The sequence below is a fragment of the Indicator indicator genome, chromosome 13 (genome assembly GCF_027791375.1).
Source record: "Indicator indicator isolate 239-I01 chromosome 13, UM_Iind_1.1, whole genome shotgun sequence".
NCBI lineage: Eukaryota > Metazoa > Chordata > Aves > Piciformes > Indicatoridae > Indicator > Indicator indicator.
Genome location: NC_072022.1, coordinates 15,928,740 through 15,942,465, shown reverse-complemented (window position 1 = coordinate 15,942,465; position 13,726 = coordinate 15,928,740). Strand labels below are relative to the sequence as shown.

Here is a 13,726-nt window from a genome sequence, read left to right as displayed (position 1 = left end):
AATTCTACAATAAAGCAAACTATCACATTATTTCAGAAGACATACATGGAGTCTGAAAACTGGCAATAAAAGCCACATAAAAACCCCTTGATGTGCAAAAGGAAAATCAAAGGAGCAGAATTTGATGCCCCCTTAGCTCACAGTGAAACATCTTTATTTTCACCTATCTTTGCAAACAGTGAAATAGGATACATTTCTTGTGTCTCAACAGGGACAGCAGGAACAGTTAGAAATTATGTTGGACCTCCTCATTTTACATCTAGGTTATACTCAGGTTGTTGGACATTGCAGATAGAACAGCTAGTGTCAAGAATTCACATGGTCTAGTCCGAACCAGGAAAAACACACAGTATAAGCAGGCTGGATTCCTGAGAAACCTAAGATTAGAGGGGGGGGGGGAATTGATTTTTCCCCTACTCTCAATAAATAAATAAAAACCCCAAAATTAAGTCCTTAGAGAAGTCCTCCACAATCTCTCTGAGCAGTCTGCTCCAGGGCTCAGTCATGCTTGCCATAACCAAGTTATTCCTCATGGTGAGATTGGTGAGATGGAACCTCCTGTGTTCTAGCTTGTACCCACTGTTCCTCATCCTATCACTATGTACCACTAAAAAGAGACTGGCACCTTCATCTTGACACCCATCTCTCAGGTATTTATTGACATTCATAAGATTGCCTCTCAGCCTTCTATTCTCAAGTCTAAAAAGACCCAATCCTCTCAGTCTTTCTTCTCAGAAGAGATGTTCAAGCCCCCCAGTCATCCTCATAGCTCTTCGATGGACTCTCTCCAGCAGATCATTGTCTCTCTTGAATTGGGGAGCCCAAACCTGGACACAGTATTCCAGGTGTGGTCTCACCAGGGCAGAGTAGAGGGAAAGGAAAACTCTTGATGCACCCCAGGATGCCATTTGCCCTCTTAGCCACAAGAGCACACTGCTGTCCCATGGATAACTTGCTGTCCACTAGGACTCCAAGGTTTTTCTCCATGGAGCTGCTTTCCATCAAGATGATCCCTAGTCTGTATTGGTGCCTGGTGTTATTTGTCCCCAGATGCAGGACTTTGCACTTGTCCTTGTTGAACTTCACGAGGTTCTCCTTCACCCAGCTCTCCAGCCTGTCCAGATCTTGCTGGTTGGCAGCACAGCCTGACAAGCACTCTGTTCAGCCAGTTACCAATCCACCTCACAGTCCAATCACCTAACCCACTTTTCTTGAGTTTACCTAGGAGGATGTTATGGGAGATGGTATCCAAAGCCTTGCTGAAGTCAAGATAGATGATAGCCATTGCTCTCCCATCATCTATCCATTCCCAAACCTCCCCAAGGTAAAAAAGCAGCCTTGCTTAATGATTGTTACAAAATAAACTCTTTGTCATTGTGGAAATCTACCTTAGGGATTTAGTTACAACTGGTGCCATTCTGAGAAGTTCCAGGTCTACTGGTTAGGCTGAAAAGCACACACAGATCATTACGATCCACCAAACTGACTGAAAGACAGTTTTCTCTCTGTACTCTCTGCACTTTCCCCAGAAACACATGAAGTAGTTGGTAGAAGTGGGCAGACTGCGGGAAGAGCTAACCATACCATTTGGAAAGGTAAATTTATTAAGTAGGGAAACTCTTTGGAAAGACATTTTACCTAGACTAGAAGAGGAAGACAGGACAAGACTTGCAAGGTAAGAGCAGATTCACTGGAGCCATTATTTCTTACCATGCTTGAAAGGAATCATTTCGTAACACCTTGACAGGAACTTTAATTTCTCCTAGAAAGACGTCTTGTATCAAATTTCCATTATTCCACAGGTCAACCCTGAAAATAAGAACACTGCTTTTTTTCCTTTTTCCTCTCAGAAATAAAAATCTTCAAGTTAAGAGTAACTGATTTACAGCACTAATCCACACACATGCGGGCAAAAGATGTTAGAATTCTCATTTCACTCTGATTAAATCAAGAAGAGCCGAACAAGTGGTGTATTAACCCACAAAGAACAGATAAAGAAACAAACAGTGGAGGTTAGACTTTGAGACTTTGCATCAGTAGACAAGAGTGATATTGGCAACATGTAAGTTTTCTGAGCAGTCTCTTGTACCCAAAACTGTGAATATTTCTTCTCAGGTAACTCAAGCGAACTTTCCAACCAATGTATTTAACCATCTCTGTTCAAGAGCTAGAATTTGGCACACTGCAATGCTACACCAGCACATGCACTTCTTTTTCCAAGCTGCAGTTTGTATGCTTACAACCTCAAAAGGAATCACAGAGTCCAGACATGCACCTTGGATTTTTTCTGTTACTTCTTACCTCTCTGACATTTCTGATAGACAGCAGTTAAAAACAAAACAAAACATACAAACAAACAAAAAAAAAATCAACTAGATTTGTTGGGACAGGACTATTTTTCCAAATACATTTGCATCTATAATGACATATACAACTCTAATGAATATACTCGTGAAGGTCATAGTTAAAAATGCACACATCAGGTTAGGTCTATAATGGCTATTAAAACTAACCACTAAACTCTTTCTTCAAGGCTAACATATGGTAGTCTTGAAGACTTTGTCATTCAGCAAACCTGGTGCATGTATGAGCATGAGCACAATAAGGAAAAGTAACTGAGCAGAGGGGCTCTCAACTGTTCTACCTAGATAGTATAAATATGGACAAACCTATTCTAATGATATATGAGCAAAAAGTAGAATGAATGTACTTTAGAAGTACTCTTCACATTTGTAAGGAAATGATGCAACACAAATACTCCTCTAAGAAGCAATGTGAAATTGTAAGAACCTCATCTAAATGGTGCATTTATGTTCTCTGTGTCACTCAGCACCACATCTCCACCTCTTTTAAACACCCGATGAGATGGGGATTCAACCACCTCCCTGGACAGCCTGTTCCGGGGTTTGAGAAGCCCTTTGGGGAAGAAGTTTCTTCTAATGTCCAACCTAAACCATTTCCTCTCATCCTATCACTTGTTACTCAGGAGAAGACACTGACCCCCACTTCACTCTGACCTCCTCTTTCAGGGAGATGTAGAGAGCAAGAAGGTCTCCCCTCAGCCTTCTCTTCTCCAGACTAAACAACCCCAGTTCCCTCAGCTGCTCTTCACCAGACCTGTTCTCCAGACCCTTCACCAGCTTTGTTGCCCTTCTGTGGACCTGTTTCAGCACCTCAGCATCCTTCTTGTAGCGAGGGGCCCAAAACCGAACCCAGTACTCAAGACGTGGCCTCACCAATGCCGAGTAGAGGGGCACTTCCCTACTCCTGCTGGCCAAACTATTCCCGATCCAGGCCAGGATGCTGTCAGCCTTCTTGGCCACCTGGGCATACATTGGCTCATGTTCAGCCACCGTCGATCAACAACCCCCAGTCTTTTTCTGCCAGGCAGCTTTCCAGCCACTCTGCACCCAGCCTGGAGCCATCATAGGGTTGTTGTGACTCAAGCACAGGATCTGGCACTTGGGCCTTGTTGAATTTCATCCCATTGGCCTTGATCCACAGACTCACAGCCTGTCCAGATCCCTTCTTATTCTCAAGCAGATCAACACTCCCACCCAAGTGGGCGTCATATGCAAACTTACTGAATCTGCATTCAATCCCCTTATCCAGATAACTGATAAAGAGATATTAAAGAGAACTGGCCCCAAAACTGAGCCCTAGGGAACACCACTTGTGACTGGATTTAACTCCATTCACCACCACTCTTTGGGCTTGACCATCCAGCCAGTTTTTTACCCAGGGAAGTGTCCACACATCCAAGCCATGAGTAGCCAGTTTCTCCAGGATAATGCTGTAGGAGACAATGCCAAATACTTTACTAAAGTCCAGGTAAACAACATCCACAGCCTTTCCCTCATCCATTAAGTGGGTCCCTGTCAAAGAAAGAGATCAGGTTCCTTAAGCAGGACCTGCCTTTCATGAACCCTTGGTGACTGGACCAGATCACATGGTTGTCCTGCACATGCTGCATAATGGCACTCAAGATGATCTGCTCCATGACCTTCCCTGGCACTCAAGTCAGACAGACAGGTCTGCAGTTCCCCATGTCCTCCTTCCAGACCTTCTTGCAGATGGACATCACATTTGCCAAACTCCATATAGCTGGGACCTCCTCAGTTAGTCAGGACTGCTGGTAAATGATGGAAAGTGGCTTGGTGAGCACTTCCACCGGCTGCCTCTGTACCCTCAGGTGTTTGCTATGCATCCCCTTAGACTTCTGTGTGTCTAAGTAGTGTAGCAGGTCACTAGCCATCTCCCCTTGGACTATGGGGGCTTTGTTCTCCTCAGTCCTCCACCTGTTGCTAATGATTTGTGCTGTTCTCTCTAACAGCTGAAGCCAAATTAATTTCCAGTTGGGCTCTGGCCCTTCTAACATTCTCCCTGTACAGCCTCATGACAACATTGTAGCCCTCCTAAATGGCCTGGCCCTTCTTCCAATGACCACTAATTCTCCTTTTCTCCCTAAGCAGCAACCAGACCTCTGTTCAATCAGGCCCCTTCTTCCACGCTGACTCAGCTTTTGGCAGTCTGTTCCCAAGCCTTTAGGACTTCTTTCTTGAACAGCGTCCAGCCTTCCTGGACTTCTTGGCCCTTCAGGACTGCCTCCAAGGAACTCCGTTGACCAGTCTCTGAATATACCCTTCAATTTATATCCTTCAATACAAGTTTGGGCAGAATATTGATAATGGAACTAATACATATTGATAGGAGGTCCTCACACCTCTTTTCTCACAGGTACAGGAAACAAGTTTAGACTGCTAGATACAATTTGCCGCTGATTACTTAAAAATAAATCCCCTTGTCTTCAGTAAGAAAGATACTAAAGAAATGGAGTAATGTTACATGTTGGAAGGATCGTTTAGTGTAACTCTGGAGTTACACTAAAATAGTTCTTTGCTTTGATTATAAAATATTGTAATTTATTAATGATAAATTGCCTTTGAATCTACATAACTTACCTGACTTCTAGTTTCTCAATATCTTCTTCTTCTACCTGAAACTGGGACTTTTTGGTGTAACTGCTGGACCTGGTAACCTGCAAGCAAATTCCTCCTATTAACATATTTTTTACCGTTGTGTTATGAATGTTAAAAATATTGCCTCTTTAACACTGGTAAATAGCTAATCTTCCTTTTAAAAAGGAAAACTTTGAATTCACCAAACTGCCTTCTGACAGAGAGCAGGTGAAAAATGGGTCAAGAAGGGTTCATGGTATAGACTAATTAGGGCTAGCGGGTATGAAGCAAACTATACTATAGATCTATTAGAAAAAACAAAACAAACAGAACAACCCAACAAAAACAAACCAACCACCACCCCTCCCCCCGCCCCCCCCCAAAAAAAAAAACAAACCACAAACCCAAAACAAGAAGGAAGTATGACATGAAATAGCAAGAATTTCCTTGGATTCAGCATGAGTCCCAAAGAAGAACTGAAATTAATTCCGAGATTTTAAACAAAACATATAAGAAGTCCACTCTCCTTGCCTAGTTATAGTACAATTATAAGCCCTTACTTTAATTTTCCTCATTTCTTGACTGATTGCTTTCTCAGTTTAACTCAAATAAATTATAAGTCATAAAGTTATCAGAGTGGTTTGGATCACATTTTCATCCTACTATCTTACTTCCTAAGAAATTACACTCAGCATCTTGAGCAGGTCAGGTGAAACCCATGCCATATGTTCATACTGTGTACTTAAGGACTGAACAATTTCTCACTGAAGTCCCACAGCAGGACCAGGGCTTACATAAACAGAGTAAATTATAATACATTTGAGCCAAATCTAATAGTTGTACTACTTGCAACTCTGAGCTGAACATAGTATGCTTACATGTAAATGTAGTTTCTAGTACAGAGACAAATCAGATGAAATGTCAAACTCATCATCATTTGGTTATTGTAGGGTAACTCATAGGATTGAAATCAAATCCTAAATAATAAAAAAGTTAATTTCCAAAAAACAAAATAATAAAATTAGCCTTTTATCAGGTATAACCACTACATTGTTTTATTAAAGAATTAAGTTGGAGATTTTTAGCTCAATGTTCTTGAAAAAAAAGAAACAAAAACAAAACCCCACAATTAATTTGAATTCCACAGGATAGGTTAAAGATCTCTCAGACTCCTGATGGCAACAGAGGCTATATAAAATTATTCAAGATAATGAAGTACCTACATGTATGTGTTTATGAGGGAGTAATTTTTCACACAGCAATTGAAGGGAAACGTTACTGTCTGGCAGCCCCCAGAAATTTAATTCTGTCAATCACTTATATTTGAGAGGCTTGTATTTGAGAGTTAAAAGCTCTTCAACTTGCTTGAAGAGAGCTTTCTGTGTTAGGTATTGCTATGCAGCTTGCTTAAAAACATTTGAAGGGTTGCATAAAATAGACAGACAGAATACCACACAAAAAGTTACCTCAAAATAAAATGTTTCATTAAAGTGCGGATTGCTTGTTTTCTTCTTTACTTTGGTCTTCTTTTGGTCATTCCTGTTCCAATGTGGTAAAATTTTTACCATAGACAACTTAAACACACAATTATAAAGACATTCTATTGTCAAGAAGGACCCAAGCATAGACATTAAAACAGTTTGTCATTTAGTTTGTCATAGAGATTACTTCGATCAATAAAGAAAATACTGAGTTAATTTTCACAATATAGCTTCAAGTTTAAAGTGCTGTATCTAGTTATTTAATTGTGTATCTGTCCAGCCCTTAGTTTCTATTTCCATTCACAAATGAGTATATTTTACATATATCAAGTAAAATGCAACAAGAATTTCTAAAGCATCAAACTTGACTCTGCAGACAGTTTACTATCACTGCTTGCAGGTTAAGTTTTCCTTGTCTTGTTCAACAGCCAATTTCTTGTTTTCCCTAGCTCTTTTGTTGGGAAATACCCACTATATCTTCACAGATGGAGCCTTGCAACAAGCCACAGAATGCTTTCTTTGGAAGGAATCACTGCTAAAGCCAGATGTGAAACAGCACAGGGTCAAATAAAACAATTGCTCCCTAACTCCCTTGTGGTTTACCTAGTTGTTTTTTTTCTTTCTTAATTTTACACATTTTATAAAAGAATACAGTCTTATTTAGTTAACAAAGGACTATGGTAGGATAAAAATGCTTTCTAAAAGAAGTAATTTTAAAATTTGAGGGAAACACAGATGAGGAAGGAAAAAAATTGTTCTAGACATCAACTCATTGTTTTCAGGTGCTGGTCACATGAGTCACACACGAGACTGGAAAATTTTAACCATGAATTTTTGTCAGATTATATACACACACACACACACTCTCAAACCAACATGGTAAATACTTGGCAGAACCAACATTCACCCACTTCTACCTGTATCACAGGGCTCAAACATGAAATATATGTCAATTTACCTTCTTTGACAATGCTTCCTAGGTATAATGGTCAAACCTCCCTAGTTTTCTTAAAAAAAAAAAAACAAACCAAACCAAAACAACAAAACCCAACAAAACAAACAACCAAACCATACATCCACCCACCAAAAAAACCCCCGAACACAACCCTAAAAAAACGTGACCACACAACACCAAGAAAGAAAAAAAAAAAAGCTCCATTCACTCAGACCTTACTTAGGGACAATCCTTCCAAAGCCTTTAAATAAAAACACACCAATTTACTAGAAGACATTCTTGTACTATGCTCACAGCAGCAATTCTTCAGTACTGAAGAAAGCAGATGGACTTAGATTTGATGTTGCAAAAAAGAAACAACTGAAAGCTAGGTGCTAATGGGCAAGGACCTATAGGTAGTGAATACACAAGATATGGGATTTTTCTTAACTGAAAAACCTCAACGGTTACTCAGGATAACCAAGCCAAAAAAACCCCCAAAAAAACAGTACATTTAAACTGTGGGGACTTTGAATCCTGAAGGTGCTGGCATTAGAAAGGTCTCACCAGAACCTCTACTTTCTTGCTTCCTCCCAACTGCTAAACATCTGCTGGAAAGAAACTCACACCTTAAGAAAAACCAGGGACCAGGGAAAGGTGAGTGAGCAATTGACTCTATCATCTCATACAGGAATCTGACAAACATTAAGAGGAAGTACAGTGCAGACATTAAGAGTCCAGTATGAAATCTAAGGAGAAAAAGAAACTGTGTGACAAGTGGTTCTTGACTAGGTGCAGGCCATTCACACAGAGCAAACATTTTCACAATCTTGAGAGTATGGTGGGGAAAGTACAATAACAATGGAAGATATGATACACACAGAAGGCATTTTAAGATTTTCCTGTATTTAAAGACTTCGCTTAAAACCTACAATTTTTTCCAACCCCCACTTAATATAACAGCATTTTAGATTAATGAATTTGGAACTAAAACGTTACCTGGAAGGCCCCACAAGAGAGACTGTTGCATAAGGGTCACAATTCTGTCCATTTATAAGAGGCAACCCATGGCACTCCTTTATGCTACAAGAAAAAGGTAATCAATGCATCAGTGAAACAATGTCTTTGGCTTAAAAACAAACAAACAAAATCTTATTTGTAAAGTTTTTTTTTTTTTTAATTCCTGATGTATTACACACTGGTATGCGTACACTGATCCAATGTAATGTATGTACATAACGTAGATCCTAACTACAGATCTCTGGATGGCAATACAAGGTAATAATCAAACATAAAGTCAGAGTAAGGGGGCTCTGAGAGAACAAAATTCTTGGAGTTGCTTTGATAGGACACATTCCAGTACCACACACGCATGACAAAATCCTAAGGAAAACGAGCATCTTCGTTAGAGGAAGATGAAGACTTCATCAGCTTTTAAATTTGATTCCTCAAGGCCCATAAAAATCTATTTGGTCTCATCCACATGGCAGCAACCATATTTGAAGGCAGTAAAATACTTAAATATTTTGTTGTGGCTAAACTACATTCAGAGTTGAATAAGCTGAGAAATTCAAAGTAATATAAAATTGAGTATCCAAAACTATTAGTCCTAGCATGTCTAGGTTCCATCCATGCTATTCAACCATGCAGACAATGTTTACCTTTGAGACAATGTTTAAAATTTATTTTCAAATTCTTTTCAGAATAGTGCATAACTATTCTGAAAAAACGCCTCTTTTAAAACACTGTTTTCTTCTGTAATTTGAATATAATTCTTCCATAAGCCATAAAGCTGGTGTTTAACAGGTACATTGGCACCACTGTTCACCACTCCTGATGAAAAGGGATGGGATGGTTAGACAGTAATGCTCATGGGGACAGAGAAATACTTTCTGAACCTTTTCTGAAAGCTTGCCATAGTTTTGAATCAGCACAGCAGCCACACTAATAGAAACAGAGCTGAGTCAGCAAGCTGACTAACCTTCAGATATGCTCACATATGAGTATTAACTAAAACCAGCTGAAACAAAGCAGAACAAACTGATTTGTAAATTTACAGCAGAGACTTTCTAGCAAAATGCTGCTCTAATGTAGCCATGCACACTGTAGCATTTACTAAGTCTAAAAACATTCAACAGATTACAAAACTTCATAAACAAGACACAAATAATAACTGAACTCCTAAAATAATCTATTTTAGAATCAGGTATTGCAGGCATTTAAATAAATTAATGCAAGTAAATTCTGGTTGCTATATTTAGCCCGTCTGAATAAAATTTAAAACCTATGTACTTTAAGTAGGAAATATACTTTCTGATCTAAGTTCATATAAATAATCAAGCAAATGTTCTAATACTAAAATGTACGCTATTAAGTAGTGTGGATCAAGCTAAAGTTACAACAATTGCTACACTGTTAAGTAAATGCTTTCTGTACTGTAGAAAAATTGCATTCAAAGAATAACAAGAGTTGCAAACCCAAGCGAGGAAACAACAGGCACTAACACTCCCGTGCTGCCTCCTCCGAACACAACTCTGTTTTGAGTATGCATGATTAGAAAACACCCCCCCCCCCCAAGTCCCTTTGTCTTAGCAGTCCAGGGAACATTTAGTGCTGAAACACTGCACAATCATTTGTTATATTTCTTCCAGTTTTCAAGCACATGGCCTTCAGTATTTCAATAATTTTTGAACCACAATGAACCCTACAGTGATTTCGAACCCACCACTTAAATGGGCTCTTGAAACATCCAGTTGTTTCATAAGCATTAATTGATTCCTCCTCCAACACACACATGCCATGTAAGAGTGGTAACAAAATTGAACTAAGCTTTTCAGTCAGTTGGGGTATCTGATTTGAGGCAGCCAGGACTTGATTCCGTCAGAATATTAGGCATTTTGTGGCACTAAGCACCTTGTCTCTGCAGCGCCAGGAGATTTTTCATTTCAGGTGTGATTTCTGAGAGTTCCTCTAAGGCAGCCTCAGCTTGAATCTCATAGGAAATTCACAGCAGATGGATCAAGTCAAACTTATCTGGAGAGAATTCTAGTATTTTAGCAAGAGCACCACAATTTCAATCCCTGTAACTTGTGTCATATTCACTCTGAATTTCTCTAGCAGACAGGGAGAAGTCCTGCAGAAAGCAGTTTCTTTCCCTATGTATGGTTTCTCACGCCTTCCCTCATCACTGCCTGAATGACCTGCATACACATGATCAACAAGAATGATCACTTCTGCACAGAAACAGCTTGTTCTGGCCTCCTCTGTCTTCTTACAGCTTGACCACAACATACACAAACCAAAGGAAAGCTTGTTTGTTAATTTCTGCAAGTTGAAAAACACTTTACTGACAATTACATGGCCTTGCAGCAGAACCAGAATCTCCAGATTCATCATGCAGATCTGTAGCTCCAAGATGATTTCACGCTCCAGTCAATCTCCCCTGTGTAGGCAGCTCTAGAACTTCCTTTTCATTGTCTACCCAAGCTTCATTTACGTTGCTAGAAAGTTAGGTCTACCAGTCCTTCCAACATGTCAAAAAGCAAACAATACTGCAGCTCCTCTGATCATCAACTCCTAATATTTCCAAATTTTTCCTTTTCAGACCCATTGGCCTTGAGAATTTGATCCAAATTTATCTCACCCCTTTTCCTTTTCATCTCTTCCTCTAAGCTAGCCAGACATAACCATTCCTTAACTTTCCAGTTACTGCCTGGAGTCTTCTTTAAATATCTTACCTGACAGCATAGCTAAGTCAACTAACACCACCAAAATGGTGGACCCTCCTCCTCTTACACTTCTGCCTTGCATGTATCACCTATGGTGATTCTGTTCACTAACTTTATAGAAAGCTTATTTAGGTTTCAAAACAGTTTTCACAGTCTGGCAACTTGAATTAACCCAGTCACACAGAAGATCTCACAAGCTTCAACGGCCCTGCAAGGCAAGTAACCATCAAGGGTAGGAAGCCATTAAATCAACTGAGCATTATCAAACTGGATTGTTACTCCTTAGGGACTGAATACACAAGACTGAAATATTACTTAGCAGCTTAAAACTAAATATGCAAACGTCCTCCAGTAAACACAATTTAAAACTTCTGCAGATTTTTGAAGCGGCTCTATTAGAGTAGACATAACATCAATGAAAAAGTGCAACCTCATCAAATTTAGCAGCTAGTAAATATCACAGGAATATTGTCCTCTCCCAAAGAATAAGGCAAAGTGCTAGAACTGCAATCTTCTATGATACGAAAAAAAAAAAACCCCAACAAACACCAAGAAGAACATCCAAAGTAAAACAAATCAAAAAAAGGCCCAACAAAACCCCAAACACTTTGATCAACCAAAAGAAGGAAGTTAACACTAAATGTACATTCCTATTCTGACAATCACAATAAATATACTTCCACTATATGGTATACATTTTGGCTTTAGCAAATAGTTTCACCTATCTAGGCTGGCACAAGCTGTTTTTATTCAAAAGGTGTAAATTCATAACCATTTGAAGCAGACAGGAACTTAAAAGCCTTTTGTATTTTAAACTAGTACATTTTATGTGAAGTCTAAGCAATAGATTATAGCATGGCTTTTGTTCTTTTCTCATACTGATCAGTTACAGCAGAGTATATGAAATCTTTCAGTTTACATTATTCTTACTTCCCATCTCAGTAGTTTATTAGGGTTTCATACAGAAGACATGAGCTTTTCAGATACAACTGGCATATATTCAGACCGTAAGACAGAAAGAAATCCTTAAAAAGGCACAGCCTGCAACGAATCCCCTCAATGACTGAGGGAATCTACTTCCATCATTCAAATCAATTGCAAGTGCAGAAACTAAGAAACTGCAGCCATTAGGATTTGTACACTTACTAAAATTGTTATGGTCCCTACAATGACTTCATGCACACAGAAAAATCAAACTGTAACAAACTGACAATTTAAGACAGTGTAGTGTATCGTTTCATAGATTCATAGAATGGTTTGGGTTGGAAGGGACCTTAAAGATCATCTAGTTCCAACCCACCCTGCCATGGGCAGGGGCACCTTCCACTAGACCACGTTGCTCAGGGCCCCATCCAACGTGGCCTTGAATACCTCCAGAGAAAGGGGATCCACAACCTTGCTGGGCAACCTGTTTCAGTGTCTCACCACCCTCCCTATAAAGAGCTTGTCACTGATACCCAGTTCAGCCTATCCTCATAGCAGAGGTGCTCCAGCTCTTGGATCATCTTTGTGGCATTCCTCTGGACTCGCTCCAACAGCTGTGTGTCCCTTTTATGATGGGGACACCAGACTTGGACATGGAATTCAAGGTGGTGGTCTCACAAGAGCAAAGGGGAAGAATCACCTCTCTTGATCTGCTGGCCAGACTACTCTTGATGCAGCCCAGGATATGGTTTATCTTCTGGGCTGCATGACTGCACTGCTGACTCATGTTGACCCCCAAATCTTTTTCTTCAGGACTACTCTCAACCCACTCTGCACCCAGCCTGGATTTGTGCCTGGGATTGGCCCAACCCAGATGCGGGACCTTGCACGTGGACTTGTTGAACCTTGTTTCCTAAACATGTACCCAATTCCCCTAGCAAGAGCCAAGGGAAGTAATACAAAAAGAAAAAATGTTACCGGCATCAAGATGTGCAGACATTCAGTATTAAGAGAGACAAATCACAATGCTCTAACAAGCAAATCATATTCAAGGATTAATGTATTTTCTTACTGTACTACCAGTTGCTGGCACACAGATCCATTATCTGTTATCAGTTCATTCAGTTTTAATTCAAGGTGAACTTTTCCCTGAAAAAAAAACAAAACACACACACAAGAGAGAAACACAAATAATTTTAAAGCCTTTATTTTAAAAGTAGTAATTAGAAAAAAGTAGTTTACTGTTACAAACCTAAGGTAATTCCAATATATCATTTCTCGCAATTATAATTTCTGAAGCACATATCCTCAACTGCAAACAGTATCTTAATTGGTCAAACCTTCACAGATTTAACAAACACAAAAATATATCTTCCAGCATGAGAAAGTACCAAGACCAAAAGCCCCTGTCCATCCCACTAGACTGAACATCATTCAGCAGTTTATTATGCATCCAGTACAGCTTTGAACTATTTCATGAAGTCTACTGATGTATTCATGCAACAGTAAAGCCAGTAAAAAGTAAAAGGAAAGGAGAGGAAAAGGAAGCAATATTTGCTAAACCTGGTGCCTCTCTTTTCTTATTATGCTATGGTAGGAGGCATTAAGAAAAAGAATCCATAAAAGATGGCACAGCATCGATTAATTTCACAACAGACCAGCCTACTCTACTCCCTCAGCAGAATGCTGCAAAAACCATGA

The 13,726-nt window shown here is 39.6% G+C and overlaps 1 protein-coding gene across 1 annotated transcript in view; it reads right to left on the bottom strand.

Annotated features, from left to right (window-relative positions):
• Positions 1 to 13,726, bottom strand: part of RASA2 (RAS p21 protein activator 2) — a 42,721-nt gene that overhangs the window by 13,396 nt on the left and 15,599 nt on the right. Inside the window, exons 5-9 of the mRNA XM_054385709.1 lie at positions 13,098 to 13,174; positions 8,373 to 8,456; positions 6,425 to 6,497; positions 4,962 to 5,038; positions 1,711 to 1,809 (exon numbers count right to left, since the gene is read on the bottom strand). Of these exons, the coding sequence (XP_054241684.1) occupies positions 1,711 to 1,809; positions 4,962 to 5,038; positions 6,425 to 6,497; positions 8,373 to 8,456; positions 13,098 to 13,174 (410 nt within the window). The remainder of the gene's footprint in view (positions 1 to 1,710; positions 1,810 to 4,961; positions 5,039 to 6,424; positions 6,498 to 8,372; positions 8,457 to 13,097; positions 13,175 to 13,726) is intronic.